Source organism: Squalius cephalus, assembly GCF_949319135.1.
Source record: "Squalius cephalus genome assembly, chromosome: 2".
NCBI lineage: Eukaryota > Metazoa > Chordata > Actinopteri > Cypriniformes > Leuciscidae > Squalius > Squalius cephalus.
This window is the reverse complement of record NC_137123.1, coordinates 29,422,607-29,442,825: the sequence shown is the minus strand read 5'-3', so window position 1 is coordinate 29,442,825 and position 20,219 is coordinate 29,422,607. Positions and strand designations below refer to the sequence as shown.

At 39.9% G+C, this 20,219-nt stretch overlaps 1 protein-coding gene across 6 annotated transcripts in view; it reads right to left on the bottom strand.

Annotated features, from left to right (window-relative positions):
* The window catches only part of znf827 (zinc finger protein 827), a 74,488-nt gene that overhangs the window by 11,204 nt on the left and 43,065 nt on the right, over nt 1-20,219 (bottom strand). For 4 of the 6 annotated variants that reach the window (XM_079897436.1, XM_079897439.1, XM_079897441.1 and 1 more), the window contains exons 6-10: nt 13,132-13,371; nt 11,591-11,645; nt 11,404-11,504; nt 3,637-3,774; nt 2,504-2,842 (exon numbers count right to left, since the gene is read on the bottom strand). In XM_079897436.1, the coding sequence (XP_079753562.1) occupies nt 2,504-2,842; nt 3,637-3,774; nt 11,404-11,504; nt 11,591-11,645; nt 13,132-13,371 (873 nt within the window). The remainder of the gene's footprint in view (nt 1-2,503; nt 2,843-3,636; nt 3,775-11,403; nt 11,505-11,590; nt 11,646-13,131; nt 13,372-20,219) is intronic. The other 2 variants (XM_079897437.1, XM_079897438.1) reach the window with 2 other exon arrangements.

Here is a 20,219-nt window from a genome sequence, read left to right as displayed (position 1 = left end):
GGTCAGCCAATCTGCAGCAAGAGGTGTCTCTGGCAGGGCGCTAAATCACAATTGACAAACCAACTTGTTCTTTTGCTGTCACTCTCAGAGCTCACTGTCTTTACGAAAGTGGACTCGAGCTCCGTGGCGTGAGGGTGAGTGTGGGAGACGTGGCGGAGTTGGGCTACTTGGATGGTTAGTTGTGAGAGACTAGGGCTATCGATTTTTCAGCCTCCAGCCTCTGTGAGGCCTGGAGTCTAATAACACCCCCTCAAATGCAAACCCTCAGTCAGTTCCATGACAGACTAAAAACTAAACCCACGGAGAAACCTGATGATTGAGGTGTTTGTCTGTAATAACCCTTGTTACGTCAACAACGTCCGCCCAGTGATCACTAGCACCACCAAATGAAACTGAAAAAATAACCATGGTTTTCAAACAGGTTTTCCAGACACTCTATCCACTTTGTAACCTGTTCAATGTTCAGTCAAACTGGATTTCCTGCTGCAACCCAACATCTTGCAAGCTGACAAACAGATTTTGAGGTTATGCTAAAAGTCCATAGTCTTGTAAAAGAGCAAATGTAAATACTAAAATGTCCCATGATATGAAATGCTCCTGACACATAGGCCTAAAGACTACACATACAATTATTGCAAATGCAATAAAAAAAATTAAAATGTGCGACATTAATCTAGTCGTGCGACAAATCTAGTATCTTTGGTGAAAATGTCTGTGGTTTCGTCAAATAACATCTAGCAAAGTGGCAATAGCTGATTACATCTTTACAGTGCAAGCTAATGTTTTCTGTATGCAACGAATGAGTCAGTCACAAAGGACCTGTTTACACTTGGTATTAAGATGCATTTTGGTTAATCTGATCACAAGTTTACACCTCTCTTTTGTCCACTTTCAGATCTTTCGATCTAATGGACGAAATAAGATGGCACAATTTACATATAATGTGAAAGGAGATGGCAGAAAAAAATATGGAGAGCAGCAGCTTTCATTTCTGCTCTGACAGCTGCAAAACCACGACGAACACTGAGTGCATGTAAGAAATCAGGAATGGTGAGAGAACATTGTGCTTGGTACGTTTTTCATCTTCAAACCAAACTTAGGTCATCTTCAGCCAGCAAAGTTTAAATCTCGTCTGGCTAGTGTGCTTCCTATAATGTTTACGCATTAGGTCAGTAGGTGAAGAGTAGCAACACATTCGACAACATGCGTTTACACTACGAAAGCTATCCAATCGAACACGCTTTCGGCTACCTCTGGAAGGGGTTGAAAGTATACAAGCTCAAAACATTTTAGACCCCATTTATCTGTATTTAGCGCCGTCCACTTTTTATTGGATTGGCGAAAATGCTTCTTAATACCAGGTGTAAACAGGGCCAAAGGTTCACAAAACAGTCTGAAACTTGCTTGTGACTTAAAGTTCCTCTGTAGTTAATTTTATCCGTTAAATCTTTGATCACCAAAATGAAAAATCCTGTGAAAAATATTTCTTCATGCCTTAAAATAGCTTGAATATAACTCTACACCCTTGCTTCATTTAGTATACACGGATCCATAAATATGCAAATTAGTCCCGTCTCCACTCATGACATCATACACCCGCTATATTGCTAAATGTACACGATTTTTCCTATCAACAGAAAATATACCAGGATAACCTGCCATCTCTCAAGACTCCCCTGCTAGGTCACTGTTAATGATATGTTAATGCACGCCGGCAGCCTGGCACGTTGATGTGATTGGTTATAAGATTGTTTGTGACGTCAGAAACCCCAGCGATTTCAAACTGCGTCTTTGGTTCACTGCAGTTTTAAGGAGAAAATACTCAGCAATGGTGTTGACTGATGACTTTGCACATGGTTTGTCTTAAAGCATATTAAAAACACCACACAGACATACAAACAACATTAAATACTTGATTTTCACCACAGGGGGTCTTTAACAGTTTGAAACAGTCAGTCAGTGAATTCTTTAAAACCATTTCACAAGCTGTGAATCAGTTCACAACTGATTCCTTTATAATGTCAATGCCACAAGTCATTTTCCGGTTATGTCCGAAAAAAAAAAAAAGAATACATTTGGCTCCAAAATATTTAATTTTAGGAGCCCATGACTCTCTTGTCGTTTTTTTCGTCTGAAGTCCTATACTCAGAACATACCTAGTTACAAAGTCAGCAGAATAATTTTCAGTTTCAAAAGAAAAATGCAAATATTATGATGTACTAGTGCCAAGGTTTACCAAATGTTTAAAACAAGATCAGAGAGTATGTTGGACACCCCGCAGAAAAGAACGAGCTGGTTTATCCTGGTTAGATGCTGGTCTAGCTGGAGAACTAGCATTGTCAAGATGTTCACTAGCAAAACTGTTTAACCAGCATGGTCTTTCTGGAAAAGATGGTTGAGCAAGATAGTAATGCTAGATGAGCTAGTTGAGAAGCCAGGTGTACACACCAGCATCCAAAACACAAGATTTCTAAAGGTAATCTCTACAATGTAAGAATCTTACCTGCGTGCCCTGCACTGATGTGAGCTTTCATCTCGGCCTCGTCCACACCCACATACTCACAGGTGCTACAGCACAGAGAGAACATCCACTGCTCTTTGTCCACATGAAGAGACATATGACTAACAAACTGAGCGTTAAACTCTGTTTGGAAGCCGCAGACGTGGCAGCTGTAGTAGTAGGGGCAGTTTTTGAGCTCTGGGCCATCGTTGGTCACAGCGGTAACAATCTGCTCAGCATCTGTGTTCACCAGTTTGACTGAGTGGATGGTGAGGTGCTGGTTGAGGTTGGCTCTGCACTTAGCTGCATATGGACACAAATGACACTTATACTTCCTCTCTTCTGAAAACAAAAGACAAACAGAGGAGCTCTTATAAAGCAAACAAACAGATAGATTGATAGATTGTATTTATGATGTTGATAGATGATGTTTATAAGGTGTCCCTATTCTAAGATCAGAAGATCTCCACTCTTGAGGTTCACCATCCCTGCAGGACTTTATATTTATTTATTTGTTTTGTAGCCCAAACTGATATGTATTTGGATGGACCGTGATCAGACTGCTCATTGATGCTCCTCAGGGACCTGCGGGATGTGATTGTTTAAGGATCAGGCGAGGCTGGTCATGGTTGTGTTGTGCTCCAGGGGAGCTTAGAGCTCAGGGAGACTTCCTTATAGCATAGTAATTACTTGGGCACTTTTCCCACCAGGACTAATCAGTAGCCTAATCTCTTTAAAGGAAGGGTAATCTAGTCCAGTGAACCTTATTTACTTACCTACGGCATTACTTGTCCTAATGACAACATACACTGTTGTTGGACACGTATGTGAAATGTGAAAATATAACATTCAACAAAGCTTGATTTTCAGCAACTCAAGCTAAATGTTGTTGTAAACCAGCAGATGCCCTTAATCTGGTAAACTCGTAAAGGCTGTTAGCCAAGTAAGTTGTAGTTGTGATTACAAACGTATGTATAAATGGAGTACTACAATGGTCACTTGCTCACAGTGCAAGTCCTGCTGAAAACACCAGCTCATACCAGCATAGATGGTGGACCAGAAAAATGTAGCTGGTATAGATGGTTAATCGGCTTAGCCAAACTGGTCGAACGTTGTTTGTGAGCATGAATTCTCACCTGTGTGTAGGGAGAGATGCCTGGAGAGAGTCTGTTGGCGACCAAACACTTTGCCACATACAGGGCATGGAAAGAGCTGTTCATTGAGTCTCCATTGGGTGAGTCCATTTCCTAGCTCACTACCCACCTTGTCTGGATCTGCATACATAAAAAAATAAAAAAATAATCAGATAAAATCCTACATTTAGTTCTGGTTCTCAAATCTAGTTCAACAGCACTGGGATGTTTCACTGTATCGCTCTGCTTGTCTGCACTCCCTTTGTTCCAGTTTAGACTATTGCTCTGGTGATTCTTCTTAAGCGATTTATTTGGTCTCATTCCAGTTTGAAATCTTACAATGTTGTAGATAAAATTGCTCGAGACATTGTAGCAGTGATTGCTCTAGACATCCTTGAGATCACAATACACATGCTATACGAGGATACTTAATTCCTTTTGAATTTGTCTGAAATTCTTGAAATATCCTACTCTTGTCAGAAATCGGGACTAGTAATTGCAGATACAACCGAGAAACCAAGAGACAACGAGGTTGGCAAGAGGTCAGTGTGTGTTCTGCCACTGTGTTGGATAATATGTTGATGAGTCTATACATCCAGATCAGGGAGCCAACAAGGTGTTTTTTTTATCTTGACATTGGACTGTGTGCTCCTTTTTCACCTTTCATTAGAAGAGCGAGAGAGGGGGAGAAAGAGAGGGAGAGAGAGAGAGAGCATGCCACACAAGTGGAGGAGACCAGCTGTATTAACCTTCTGATGAAGGTGGTTGGCTCGGCGTCAAATTAAAATGCAGCGCCACACCTTTTCTCTCCCTGGAAGGAGGGAGAGAGAGATAAATAAATGAATAGATAAATAAATATATAAACCGAAGAGAAATTCCGTCATCATGCAACACAGCCCCTTCAAATAATGTCTGGTGCAATATGAACGCCTGTCTGGCCATTATTCTGTATGGAATGAGAGGCAGAGAGGATGCCAAATTTTTCTTTACAGTCAAAACAAAACACAAATATGTATACTTATTTTAAAAAAAGTCTGCGATTTACAACAAAAAGGGTCTCGAATCATGTCAAGGTATTCAGAGATGCATGTTTTGGGTTTGTAGGTCATATCAGTGACTCAAGGGTTTTTAAGTTCTGCATGTACCGCGGCATTCTGATCTCTTCAATAAACATGCAAGGGGCTTTTGGATATGCAGCGGGTGTGTGCCCCGTCCCTTTGGACTTGTGGTTTGCTCATAAATAGGCACATTTTTTACAAATGCTGTCATAAGCAATGCAGCCTCAGGATTGATGGGGGCACGGCGAGGAAAAGGGGGGCAAGTGGTTGGGGAGAAACGGCATTTTTTTGGCATATCAGAGAGGATTTAATGGTGGCAATTAAAGAGCAGATGCACTGGCCTTGGATGCAAGACCTGAAGGACATTTTCATGGGGCTGCTCGTATATGCCAGAAACCAAACCAAAAGTCCTGACGGGAATAGTGTCTCAAAGTGGCCCAATGGGAGGGGTTGTCTGACTTGCTGGCACGTTTCCTCAAGAAGTCACAGGGAACGATGCTAAAAGTGCCCCTTTACTCCTCACACCGATCTTGGTTGAAAGACACGTCTCAGATAAATACGTCTACAGGGCAATCTAATGTCAGGGTGTCAATTTCATTGTTATCATGCACAGAGATGCCAAGGTTTTTATTGGTCCTAGAGAACCCGTTAAAACTAATGTAAGCCATCTATCCTATGTTAAGATCTGAAATCCATCATTATTTTAAAAGACATAAGGATAAGTGATGTCTTGCTTGCCTGCTCGATTTTACTGCTGATGTATTAATTACCTCTGAAAAAGGAGGCACTTTACTTCAGTTTTAAGCCAACAGAGGAAAAGTAGGAAAATTATGTCACAGAATAAACCTTTATTGCTCAGACGCTACTCTTTCATAGATCAATGGAGTTCTCAGTTATGTTTCAAATAAGTAACAATTTCTAAAATTCCTTAGGTGAAATAAAAAGACACAAATGAGACAATTGTTGATATACAGTAAAAGTATAGCACTTGTATAGCAATGTGAATAGTACAGCTCAGATCATTTGGCCTTGAAAGAATCTGATGAGAAATATTTGAAGAAAAAAGACGACACCATTGCAGTGTGTAGCTACTGCTGCCACAAAGGTGAAAGCGAGACTACCTACATTAGAAAAATTCTGCAGTTAAAAAAATATTCCAGATTGGTTATAAGCTCTATCTATGCCTCCCTATACTCGTGGTTTCAGAGTGATTAATAGGCTTTATGACGAACATCACAAGAACAAACAGCAAAGCCGGTCTCATTATATCCACTTGTCTGAGAAAGTGTTGACGGCGATATCTATGGACATGTAAGGTAATCATCAGCTTAACTAGCTAGTTCTTTTTATTGTTGAAAGAAGAAAAATAAATCAATCTGCATATGCGATGGACATCTTTGCTCGCTCCTTTGAAGGCATCTTGAGTAAAAGTACACATACAAAAGACCTGAACCAAAAGCAATGCGACATGTTTTACAGAATACAGAAGTTAGTTGAGAATAGTTCAACTAGTCAACATAGTTAGATCGCTTTATTTAATTAATTTCTATAAATATACCGATAATTGTGTTATCGTGAATTCTTTTGACCACAATAATCACGTAGTGAAAATCTGATATCCTGATAGCCAAACTCTGTAGTGAGAATACATAATACAGGTCTATTTTTATATCAGAAGATAAATCAGAGAAATAGACTTTACATTCACCATTTGCTCTCCATTTAATTTCACTGCTGACTAGAAGAAAAGATTTATTTTCTTGGTGTGCTGAGCATTAAACCATCTTTTCCTCATTTGACTTAAAGGGATAGTTCACCCAAAAATTGGAAAAATTCTGTCATCATTTACTCACTCTCTTGTCGTTCCGAACCTGTATGACTTTCTTTTTCTGTGTGACACAAAAGAAGGTACATCCAATTAACAGTGGTCACAGATATTTCTCAACATATTTTCTTTTGTGTTCCAAGAAAGGAAGAAAGCCATACAGGTTTGGAACAAAATGAGGGTCCCCCTCGCTGACCTGCACTGCATAAGCTTAACAGATCCCAAACTTTCAAATGGTATAGGGTATATTTTGAAAAACATCAGGGTCCAATTAACGGTGGTCACAGATATTTTTCACTATATCTTCTTTTATGTTCCACAAATGGAAGAAAGTCATACAATAAATTACAAAAGGATTAAAATTTTTGCATAATTTATATTTTCATCTCCTGACACCTTTGAGCACTTGCTGATATCAAACTTAATATTACCTACCGGATGATGTTTTTACCATATTTCAATCTTAAAGATTCAACTTGATTAGTATTGCCACATTACCAGCATGAATTAGCATCGCTAAACTGCATAATTAAATAACGATGCCATGTGTGTGCCGTCTCCCAGCCGTCCCCCGCGCTGACCTGCGCTGCATAAGAGCTTTAATTAAAACTACAGTGGGTGTTTTGCCCTCTGCTTCAATCTATGAGCGAGTTTAGAAAAGGCAACACACAATCAGACACAGGGCACTGAATCAGCATCATCACCCCGGGGCCCACGGTTCCACTGAGTCACACCGCTCATATGAACCTGTGCGTCTGACTCAAGTTCCACCAAGCGGCAGTGCGGCGTGATGTGATGCTGACAGCTCTGGTGTGACACAGAGCCTGGGGGCTGCCAGGGAAAAGATGGCACCTTCCCACAATGCCTCAGTGGGGGGACATGAGCGAACGGATGCCTGTGCAATGCTTGTGACTCTCACCTAATACCTTCATTTTCTTGTTGTTGATTCATCTCCCTACTTCCCTGTTGAAAATACCAGCATTTCTGGGAGCCAATATATGTGTTTTTGGAACGCAGGTGACAACCAGGCTTCTTAACAAGCTTAAACCATCAGTTCCCCCAAAAATTAAAAGCGTCACTTATTCACCCTCATGTCTTTACAAACCTGAATGACTTTCTGCAGAAAACAAAGATATCTTACCATTTAAAAGTCTGGGTTCAGTAAGACTAAGTACTGAGTAATATTAATTAACTACATGTACTTTAGTTACAGTTTGGGTTAGGGTTTGGATTAGGGTTAGTTACTTGTAATTATGCATAATGTGCATATAGTAACGTTTAACTGTGTTACCCTAAAATAAAGTGTTACCCTTTTCTTTAAAGAAATGAATATTCTTATTTTGCAAGGATGCATTAAATAGACAAAAACTTTTTTTTTTTTTACGTTACAAAGATTTCTGTTTAAAAGAAATGCTGTTCTTTCTGTTTATCAGTAAATCTTGAAAAAATATTTGACTGTTTTTTTTTTACTACAGCCTTAGTGAACATAATAGACACATTTCAAAAACATTTTAAAAATCATACAGATACAAAACTTTCGAACAGTAGTGTATTTTGAAACAAGATACTTTAAAGAATGTTTCAAATGTTTTTCTCCATATAATGAAATTCAATGGGGTCCAAATTGTTGTTTTGGACCCCACTGACTTTCATAGTATTGACAAAATCCTTGGAGACATTCTTTAAAATATCTGTTCTGGGTGAGTAAATGATAATATAATCAACTATCCAGCTAGCTCCTTGTTCAGCCAGCTGGATGCAGGTTAGCAAAACGTTTGGGGTCAAATGTACAGAATTCACGATCCTGCAACAAAAAAGTTAAGGCATTGATGCTTAATTGAGACACTACAGTATCTACATCAATGCCTGGAAGTGGTTAATGATTTAATTAATGTTATTAGAGAGAGATGAGACAGCCTCCGCAGTGATGCTGAAGATGACTTGGGGCAAGAGGCAAGGATAGAAGAGCATTGTTACGCACAAACACACACACACAATGACACAGACCCACTGAACTTATACCCATGCAATTAAGTGAAAAATATCAAATTAAGATGTAAAAGCAGACAATGATTTTCATCTGATGCATAAGTGCAACATAAAGGCCATTTTTATACAAAAATGATTATCTTGGCCATACAGACACACACAAACAAACACTGATTAAGTTTATCTTTGGCATAAATACAAAACTATTTTAGAGCAATTCATTATTTTTCGACCACGGATTGTGCTGTTAAAAATAAAAAAATTAGAGCTCTTTGTCTTAACTAAGGAGTGGGAGCAACTACCCACACTGGGTCATAAGGTGTTAAGACTCTTAGCAATGAAAACGCCAAAGAAAGATGGAGTAACAGAAAGAATTATAAAGAAAAAAGAGAGATGAAAAAAGATGAGCATGGGTCAGAGCCGCTCTTATGTGATTTGTGTACGTCTGCTTTGTGTCTGCGCGCAAGAATGAACGCATGTCTGAGTGTGTAGTGAATTAACTTTCACGCACCCTGGACACGAAAAACCCAATCATTTTTTCATTAACTGGTGTAGGGAATCGGGCCAGGCGAGCGCAAACTAATTACCCTTTGCCAGAGGGGCCAGTAGAGGGAGGCAGGGAGTGCCAGCTGCCCAGTACAGCGGTCTCAAAGCTGGGTGGGAGCACGAGGGGCCTCTGTAGCCTCGCATTAGATGAGAGGGGCGGCTTGTGTGCATAGATATATGTACATGTGAGCAGGGTCCAAAATGAGCACCAAATCCACATAAAAATTACTTGTTAATGGACAGTAGCTTTTAAAATGATATAGGGCTTACATCAAACTGTACAAATCGGTGAAGCCAGACACATACAAATTTTACTAAAAACATGTTGCGATATTGATGTTTTGTTTATTTTGCTTTTACCTGAGTGGAATTATTGAATCAGAATTATTGTCTGGAGTTTTTTTCTCCAGAAGTTGTTGAATATTCTTCACACTAAGGCTCCAAAACATATTAGGAATATATATCATATGTCATGCAATGTTTGTTATTGTGGCAAGCAGTGAAGGGCCAAGAGCCGCGGCAATGGAGTGAGTGCTAATGGTAGTCACCTAAGCGGCACACCGGCCTTGAGTCCCACGGAGGAGCTCCGGAAGGATAAAAAAGGGGTGATGACAGTGGAAGACCAGGCCTGGACTTGGTATGTTGTTGTATTGTTTTAGTTTATGCGGAGGTCGTTCACGAGGTGCTGGCGCTTTACTTTCGTTTGTTGCTAAGTTTATTTTGTGATTAAAGATTTACGTTGAACGTTTGCTGGTTCCCGCCTTCATCTTCCCTGAACTTGAACATTTTTACAGTCATAAATATGCATAGGAAACACTGAAATTATCCCAACAAACCTTAACAATCCTAACAAAAATAAAAACATGATTCAAAATAATAAAATGTACAGTGTCACGAGGGGCTTTCGCACCGGAGGAACCTTTTCATAGTTCCTAGAACTATTTGCAGAAGTACCCGGATTTTGCCGTGTTCGCAACGCAGGAACTAGGAACGATTTTAGTTCTAGGAACTCCTTTTGGAGGAACAAAATTAGCTCCTAGCCTCCTACTTCAGAGTAGGGTCTAAACCAGCACTACCAGTGAAGTTAGTGTACGCTGATTGGCCAAAGGCATGCGAAACACCAGCGCCCGTCATTTAAAAAAAGCTGTGTACACCCACAGATTATAGCCTATTTATTTACTCCAGAAACTAACTCTACGAACATGGAAATCAGTGACAGATGGGCCTCTTAACCTTTACGCTAAGGAGAAAATCCAACGCAACTTTGAGTGGACCAAGCCAAACATGATTATGTATTTCTGCTTAGCTAGCGACATTGGACATCAGCCACACGGCAAACGCTAATACTTTTTCATATTCTGTCTATTTTCTTTGTGTAACAGATCTATCTAATAACGGATTAAACAGATCATAAACTAATGGAGAATCGGAGCGCTGTGTGCTCAGGCACAGGCGTTCTCAGTGCCGTCAAAATAAAGGTCCGCCGCGCCATCAAACTAAAAATCACAACAACAAGCGCGGCTTACGTCACTTCACAGTTCCTACCATAGACAGTAAAAGAAATGGACACAGTGACCCCATTGGATTCAATGGAGAAAAGTGAAGTCAGTTAGAAGCACTCACTTCCTGATGGCTGAGCGTACTGCGCAGACTCAAACTGAGCTTGATGACGTAGATGTGACGTGAGCAACCCGTCTGTCTTCTAGTAGCTGTGCCAAGAGAAATCTGAATCATTCCCTTCCGAAACTTGCAGAGACGGAGTGTGAGTCGGAGGTGTCCATGAGCTAGGAGCAGGAGCAACTTTTGCTAAGTATTCGGATTAATTATTTTGTCACTTTGCCTCCACGTCCCCCCGATTGCCCGCGAGCTTCTCCTCTTGTCCATACGGTAATTTCTCTACTGTGCGACAGAGAGTCGCGTGGTTATGACGCAATCGTTAGCCTATTTTTACAAAAACTGCTTCTACGGGGCCATAACGTAAGATACAAGGTAATGGAGCCTTTTATACATTTTCGTGTTTCTTTAGAAATAAATAATGGACAAATGGAGTCTTTAAACGCCTCAGATGTAAAGTTATTTTATGGTCTGCTAATCAATGGCGGCCTCCGGGAAAGCTTCAGTTTTTTCTGAAAGATTACCCCCTTGGTTCCTACTGGCGGTGCGAATGCAACCAGGAAAATGTTCCTATGGGAACCGCCCTGGTGGTTAGTTCCTAGAACTAAGTTCCTAGAACTACCCAGTGCGAAAGCCCTTATGGGCAGTAAGAAATATTTATGACCGGTTAATAGGTGTCAATTATGTATGCTGAATGTGAGGTAAGGTTCTTGGCTGGTTCGGAGCAGAGGTTCTTACCTTGCTGGGCAACCCTGCTTGAAGATCCGGCTTCAGCTGGGGAAGAGCTCTTGGAGCGCGCGCTGAAAGGTGATTGTCTAAAGCGGTCGTCTAGGAAAGGGCTGTAAAATCACAAGCTACCATTAGATTCACTAAATGTGCAAGGCTAAATTCCGGAAGCATAACACGCGCTCAACAGTAAACCTACCTGTGTATGCCGAATGATGCATTGTCTTTGTTTTCGTTTGCTTTACTTACTTTTTCTGAAAAAGAAAAACACAATGGAATTAAACTCAGAACCGGTTTTGTAATGTTGTACTTTAAAAAAATATTTACCACTAGTAGTTGTAAATATGGTAATTTTCTTTAATAAATGTTTTTTTTTTTTTTTTTAGTAGAACTATTCATTAATAAAGCTGACCAATTATCCATCCCTGATGAAAAAAAACAACAATGATTGTTTTTGCTGGTAGACCAACATCCAGTTTCACCAATATTGCTATAAAATAGTTTTTTTCCCCCCTATACAATTTATTTGTTAATTTTTAATTTTATTTAAGTCAATAGCTGCTAATAAATTCAATGATTTCAACAATTTTACAATAAAACAAATTTTATTTTATGGTCACAATTTCAGTTGATTTTATATTGTCAACCAGCTAGACCAGTATAAAATTCCTGTTTTCCAGTAAAAATAGAAACATCTTCAAAACAAGATACATTTACATGAAACTGCATAAATATATTCAGAACATATACTGAATTCTCATTTCCAACAGTTTTTTTTTTTCTTGTTTTAAGGAAAAAAAATCTAGCAAAACTTAGTGGGGTGTAAATTTTTTTTTTTTTTTTTTAAGAACATTTAAGATTATCTGAAAAGAAGTCTTAGTATATCACACAATTTTACTAAATTTTTTAAAAATTTTGTTTTAAGGATGTTTAGATATTAACATTTTTTTGAATATGCATACTGTCTTTTCAGCAGGGATTGCAGTGGTTAGGTTTTAAAAAGACAAACTGCATTTAAAATATCAAAAGACAGAGGGCAAAAGAGAACAGTATCTCATGTCTGTCTGTCTATCTGCCTGTCTTTCTCTCTTCTGGTGGTCTGGTAATGACCTTGCTCCCTGGGTGGCACTTCCTAAGCCCCCTCTCCCTGACACCCTCTCGGTCACACGGCTCACAGAGGATGGAAGGGCTCTCTGCGTTGCCATGACGATGCTGCACAGGAGCAAGAGGGAGAGGGAGAGAGAGAGAGAGAGAGAGAAAGAGAGAGACAAGGGAAGTGTGTGCAACCGAGTGTGCTTGAGCCAGAATGTTTGAGAACAATCTGAGTGAGTCGAGGGTTGAGGGGTTATACATACACACTGTGCAGCTACACACCACTCCCATGGGGTAGGGGGGGAGGTGGTAGGGTGCGAATGTCGTGCGTGTGAGGTTTGTGCATGTAAATATATATATATGAGTTTTTTGTGATCGGCTTCCGAGGTGCTAGATGGCATTTAAAGAGAGCCGTAGCTGGCAGCGAGGAGCGCTGGGGGCAGGTTTGTCTCTACTAATCCTCAGAACGCTCTTCGAAGAAAAGCTCAATCCTGCCATCATTTAACACCACAAATATCCCTCTACTCTCTAGTGTGTCAGTGCAGCAATCAGAGAAGACGATGAAGAAGAAAACATGAAGACTGTTGCTGCAGAGAGCTCTTTTTAAAACGTACAGTCCACCCTGTTTCTTCTTTCATAGAGACTTACCAGACAATTTGAAAAGCAGCTCAGAGGCCATTTTGACTGATATGTCTTGGGAGAAGAGGTCATTTTGGGGGCGGGGCAAGGGATCTGGGAGGTTGACCATTGGTTCCTTCTTTTCACATGCCCCTGAAGTGCCAAAGCCCAGCAGATGAGAGGAGGGTGGGGCCAATTCTAGGGGCGGGTCCACTTCCATAGGCTCCGCCTTCACTACGACGTTCTGGATGCAAGCGTCTTTGTTATTCTCTGAAAACGCAAATTAAAAAGAATGTTATTCCATTTGCAAATGACCATCATAACACTGACCTAAATAGCATTGCATGCTAAGAGATTTCAACAAACAAAATTGTTAAACTTCAGCTTCAGACAAAGATTTCAAGTAATGAAAGCTTTTTGCAGAAGTGGCAGAACAATGAGTAGCCTATATTTGGCAACTGCATCACTGGTGCAGAGTGGTGTCATTTGCGCATGTGATAGTCAGTGGCAGTCCTGAGGCGAGATCGGACATAAGGTGCTTGGATGCCTCTGGATGTTCCTTGGAAAAAGTTACCACTGAGGTCTCAAGTAATTTTGAATGAGACTGAGAAAAACAAAGAGCAACACATTCCCATGAAATTGCAGCCGATCCACCACAGGTGATAATATTTTATTTTATATTTATTTTAGTTTCCGTTTTCTATTGTAGTATATTTTAAGATGTAATTTATTCCAGTGATGGCAAAGCTGAGTTTTCAGCATCATTACTCTTAATGTCTTAGTCTTCAGTGTCACCTGATCCTTCAAAAATCATTCTAATATGATGAATCGGAACTCAAGAAACATTTCTTATTAAAATCAATGTTGAAAACAGATGCACAAAGAATGCATAAAGTGGGTCAAATTGACCCGACATGCTGTGGTTTTTGAAATATTAATCAATAATCAACCCTCATCAGTGGATGGGACATATTTACATATTTGTATCATTACGTAAATAATGCATTCCATTTCTTATGGAATTTTGACTCAACACAATATATATATATTTTTTATTTTTTTTTACATTTTTTGGCAATAACAATATTTATTTTCTTGAAACTTTTATGAACTACTACTACAAAAAAACAAGAACAAAACACTAAACTTGGTTAAGGTATTTATCTGATAAAATATTTGGCAAAAAAGGAAAACAACAGGTTTGGTAACACTTTAGTTTACAGTCCAATTCTCACTATTATCTAGTTGCTTATTAGCATGCATATTAATAGGATTTGGGATGATTATTAGTACTTATAAAGCACATATTAATGCCTTATTCTGAATGACCATATTCTACATCCCTTAATCCTACCCAATACCTAAACTTAACAACTACCTTACTAACAATTATTAAGCAGTAATTAGGCAACTATTGAGGTAAATGTCATAGTTAATAGTTCGTTTATAGTGAGAATTGGGCCCTAATCTAAAGCAGGGATGGGCAACTTTGGTCCTGGAGGGCCACTGTCCTACAGAGTTTAGCTCCAACCCTAATCAAACACACCTGAACAAGCTAATCAAGGTCCTCAGGATTACTAGAAAGTTACAGGCAGGTGATTTTTTCAGGGTTGGAGCTAAACTCTGTAGGACAGTGGCCCTCCAGGACCGAAGTTGCCCATCCCTGATCTAAAGTATGACCACAGTTTTTATTTTACTAAGCTCGCATGAAAAAGCGTACATTGACTACAACATAATCAGTTATTACTATTTTAATGGTTATCTCTTGTTTTTGCATGTGTTCATAATTTCTATGTCATTGTGTGATGAAATATCCCATAAAAAGGACCTGTGCCATAACTAGGCTCTCTTTAATTGGGCCAGTAAACACCCTGGCAATAGCATAGCAATGTCCTGGTAATCACCCACATTTTCTGCATTGTGCTAAACCAAGAAGCAAGATTTTGTAACAATTAAGCCCCCTGGCCAAAGGAAGCATATACATCAAACCACTGTCATGTGCAACATATTTAAATTTGAGCCTGGTTGTCCGCTTTGTGACTCATTTGATTTTTAAACTGCTACAGAGACAAGGGCATCATTGAGATAAGGCTTTTTTAACCAAAGGCGGGTCAAGTAGAAGCAGATGTCTATAATTTGGCTTAAAAAAGGGGGTTTAAAATCTGGTCAAAATGACTCAGAATGTTTTTTTCTTACTCACTGCTCAAGGCTAAGCCAAAGCCAAAAAGAAAGAGAACAACAAAACAAAGTATCTCCTTCAAATACAATCAATTCCTTGTCCATCTCTTAAAAAAAGAAAAAAGATATGTACTGCCAATTCAAAGAAATGCCAAACTTTGGCTGGATACCTGGTGCTTTGTGTTTTGTTTTTGTACATTTGAAGTCATAAAGTGCAGTGGTTTCAAGCAGAACACGACAATGAGGGTTGAACCTGACAGCATATTTACAAACTTCTAAAGGTTTCAAGAATGTTCTATGGTTAGCCAAAAAAAAACAAAAAAAAAACATGCAAGCGCCACGACAGGGCAAACAAGACAGACAGTCAGTGAGCTCATAGGAACTCCACAGTTCTTTTAATCAAAACCAGCTCTTGAAAACTCACTCAGCCTTTCTGATATAGAAACAAAGAGGTCTGCTCCCTGCGTTGAATCTGAAAAAAGGAGGGTAGAAAAACGTTTAGCCTGTTCTTCTTATCAGATCAGACGTCTGACAGTATGTACAGCTGAGCGGTAGATGGCATATGCTTCTCAGGGTTGACCACGCTCGATTAGACAGCTGGGGAGGGAGGCCGAGGGGGCATAATCATACGAAATTTGTCTGGCCGGAGACGAGGGAGCAAGAGATTGTGGGTAGGCCGGGTGACCTCCACCCCTCCCGTTAACAGCGAGTGTTATTGGGCAGGGTCTGTCGGAGTGTAGTTGTCTGGCTCTGACCTAGATAGTGAGTGAGTCCACTGTATGTTTACTGTGTCTGAGCGTGTGCAAGAGTGTGTATGGGTTTGTGTGTGTGTGTGTGGGGGGGGGGATCAGTAGTGTGCCCAGGTGTCAGGAGCTGGAGGAGGCAATGGCACACGGGGACACTGACAACCACTAGCCCGTTAATCCCTTAATAAAGTGCCTGGAGCCAGATTGAGGGCCGGGGTCATTTAGGGGACACGCAGTCTCACAACACACACACATACAGCAATGCACTCTCGAACTGGGTTCAGTGACGTCAGTAACTGCTTTCAAATGCATTTGTACACATGTACTGTACGTAGAAAGAGTGATGTAGAAAGCGGGTCATTAAGAGGGAGAGAGAGCACAACCCTAATCGGCAGTGTTTTGAAAGCATCTAAAATAGCCAGTGTGTTAGATATGCAAAATTATCATGAGTAAATAAATGTGCAAATACAGAAAGGAAAATACAAACAAACACACACTGAAAGCGCACTAGTGCAGGGAGGTTAAACCAAGGCTGACCAGTGTCAACTATCTGTTAAGCCATCTGGTCTATCAAAGATTCCCGCCTGTTAAATCTCTCCTGTGAGCTCTGACAGTCTTACACCCAGTACAGATTCATGGAAAACAAATAGAAAACACAGACACATCGATTCTGTGGACAAGTGGTTAGCACATGTGTAACAGACCTGTTGAGTTTGGCTGCTCATGTGCTTATTCCCTGGTAGCGACATCACAACAAAATTGGTGCAGTGTTAAATAAAGCCTTGAAAACCTCCAAAACTCATATTCTCCACGGATGTTTGCAGTTTCAACAACTGTACCACGTCTCTTTTGGTTGCATGGGATGAGAACACTTTTTTTTTTTTCTTGGGTCAAGGAAAAGTCGGAGTGTGCAATATGCGCTTGATTCTGAATAAAGGATGCTTTCCTGTTACATATCACAGATACGCACTTCAATAAGCCAAAAGAGTGCAGGTTAAGGTGTTTACATGCCAGGAGAAATCAGGGTAATGGGCAAAAATCTAGCTGTGTCAATCGGTTTATGCTTAAGCAATTTATGACGCCGATAAAGGAAAATGGTTTAATGCATTTACATGACCACGCGCATTGAAGGCTTAGGCATAATAGGTTTAAAGAATGTGTATGTAAATGCATGTTTTCCTGTCTCTGACAACGAAAGGTGGGAGAAGGATAAATTAATACAAGCAGCCTAATATACTGTACCTTTTGCTGTCTGTGTCCTTAATGTTAATCAAACAACAAAAGACGAAGAGAAAATCAATTACTGCTCTTGACTGAATAACTTTTGTAGCTTTAATAAGAATCGTTGTATCATTCATGCAGTGAAGACTAGTATTTTATTTTTTACATTTAATTATTACATTTCTGTAGTAGTAAGTTTCTCACTTGAATGGAACTGATAGATCTATTATACCTGAAAAAGTACTTTTTATTTTATTTGCATCTTTGTTTTACTGTATTCGTCTTATTGTTTGTAATTTGCTTCTTTTTTATTTAAAAAAAATAATTATATTGTTATCATGATATAAAATTACTCAAATACAAATTTGGTCATATTGCAAAATTGGTCACCCCGCTAAAGTCATCAATACATTGCAAAATCTAAACTGTAGTTTCTTACTGATACAGTTCTAAACTGTCTGTAGTTGATGCAAAACCTTCACTGGATTCTTTTTTTAATCAGCATCAAAACGTTAGGTTAAAATTAAAGGTGCTCTAAGCGATGTTAGGTGAAGTCACTTCTTGTTGACGTTCAAAGTATTGTCAAACAAAACGGAGGCTAGCTCGAACCTCCCTCCTCCTCATCCCGTCCCCTCCCCCTCCCTTCCGTGCTTCCTGAAACAGTCATGAACCATTTAGAAAAACCAAATTGCATTTACCCACCTGTCAGCAAAAACAGAGCCACCTGAATGTCGGATTGGAAGCCCTTCTGCCGGCGGAGTTCTCTCCACCTTTTGAACGCTTTTCCGATGTAAATTCGGGACTTCTTCTTTGTTATTTGTTCATCAGAATGTCGTCTCTTTTGTCATGTGTCGGCCATGTCAAAATTCTCAAGAATATACATTTTTAACGTTAGTCGGTGTCGTTGTCTAAGACATCTCTCCTCTAGCTAACTTCCCTCTTCATGCTTCTCTCTCCTCCACTCCCCACACCCCCCTTCATGTGCACGTGCACTAACCCCCCAACCCCCATCCCCAAATCATTCTTGTCAGTTATTGGCTGGAACACTGTTTGTTATGTTTCGTGGTCCAGGCTGGACCAGTTTGTTTTTCTTGCCGTTTGTGGAGCCTGGTCTGTCTACAGAGATCACGTTTTTTTTACAGTGTGTTCAGGGGACAGGCAGCTAGCAGATAGTGAGGAGTTGTTTGCTGTATGTGACAACCTAAAAAACGCCTGACATCGCTTAGAGCACCTTTAATATGACTTCACATTTCTGTCACGTTCACGTGTAATGATTGCACGATGCAGGAAATTCAATAACAAAGTCTTTCCTTGGAAACATCCAGGAGAATACAGGAATCAATCTCATATAACATTACCACACAAACACAAACAATACCGTACAAAGGACTGAGGACTAAAGGGCTTAAATACCGGTACACAGTTAACAAAGGAACTAAATGAATCACAGGTGAATGTAATCAGTCACTAAAGAAACTAACTAGCAAACAGAACTCAGGTTGAGCAGAACAGGGAGCAGAATGAAAAAACAAACAAAAACAAAACCGAACAAGACTGTTACAATTTCCTTCAAGTCAGCTTTTTGCTATTGCTATTATTATTACATTTTAAATAATACTTCATTGTTAATTTTTACATGCAGTTTCTCAGTTAATTTGGGCTCAAGCAAACTGCATGTAAAATAAAAGTTATCAATAAAATTAGTAAAAGGAAAATTAGGAAAATGCTGCTAAAAATAGCTTTAGATAGCATTTAGCATGTCACACCACTGGAGATGTAAAAAAGGATTTCATGTCAACTACCTATAATTATATAATGTCTTTTTTCACCCACCAGTATTTCTACATCAAACATTTCAGAGGCGTCATATAAAAAAGCGATGAAGGTTGGTGACAAAGACATGCGGCGTAAACTTCATCACCCTCATTTAGACAATGAAGGCATGAATCAACCATCGTTGGCACCGCATCCATTTGGCATACTAAACAATCTGACAGCCTCAAAGCATTAGTCATTCAACACATGCAAACCCCACTTGTCACATGCACTTTGATGCACTGTACAGTAGCCTGAGAATATGAATTTGGAGATGAGACCGTGAGAGAGAGAAAGGGAATTGATGCACACAGAAGAGATGCAAATAGGGAAAGGGGGTGGAATCGTGATGAAGTAGTTGAAATAGAGATAGAACATCGGGATTGGTTACAATGTTTGACAAGTGAACAGTCAATTAGGCATTTTATTCTTGGAAAGATTGCGTCTTTAAATTTATTCCATTTTACAGTACCACTGGCCTTTAAGGCAGATTAGTTGGCTAGTCGATGAAGCATCAGAGGTGGAGACACAGAAAAGAAAAGAAAAAACGAGAGCTAAAGAGGAAGAAAGAGACTGAGAGGGTGAGACGGAGGTGGAGGAGGATAGAGAATGAGGTTGTCATTCTGCACTACGTTTCCTCTGGCCCGACGGAAAGGATGACCTGCTTAGACACGAGGTGAAAAGTTCAGTCGCTTCAAAGAGGTCCAGAGCAACCGCAACCCGCAAAGAGACAAGGGAGAGCTGATCCCAGACCAGCGGCCGAACAGCCTCTCAATAATTCAGCACATCATGATGCAACAATCACCTCAGCTCAGCCGGAGAGAGAAAGCAAGAGAGAATCAGTGCTCCACATGCCCCTGAAGAGGCTACTGGATGGATGCCGGGTTGTGCGTGATGCAGGAAATGGTCAAATGGTTACGCAGGCTTCACAGTGGTTTCATTTCATGTGGAGGTGTATCTTCACTCAAGATGGTGAAAAGACTGTCTTTTTGCAGTCGTAAAATACATGCGGGGTAATCTTTTAAGCTGGGGATGGGTAAAGGTGGTCTACTAGTCATTATCCAGCAACCAAGTAGTCAATTGTTTGAGGTGTTTTCTTCTTTTTTTGGTATGGAGCATTTAACGGTCATGGTTCAAGTGATGAATTTGGAAATAGTT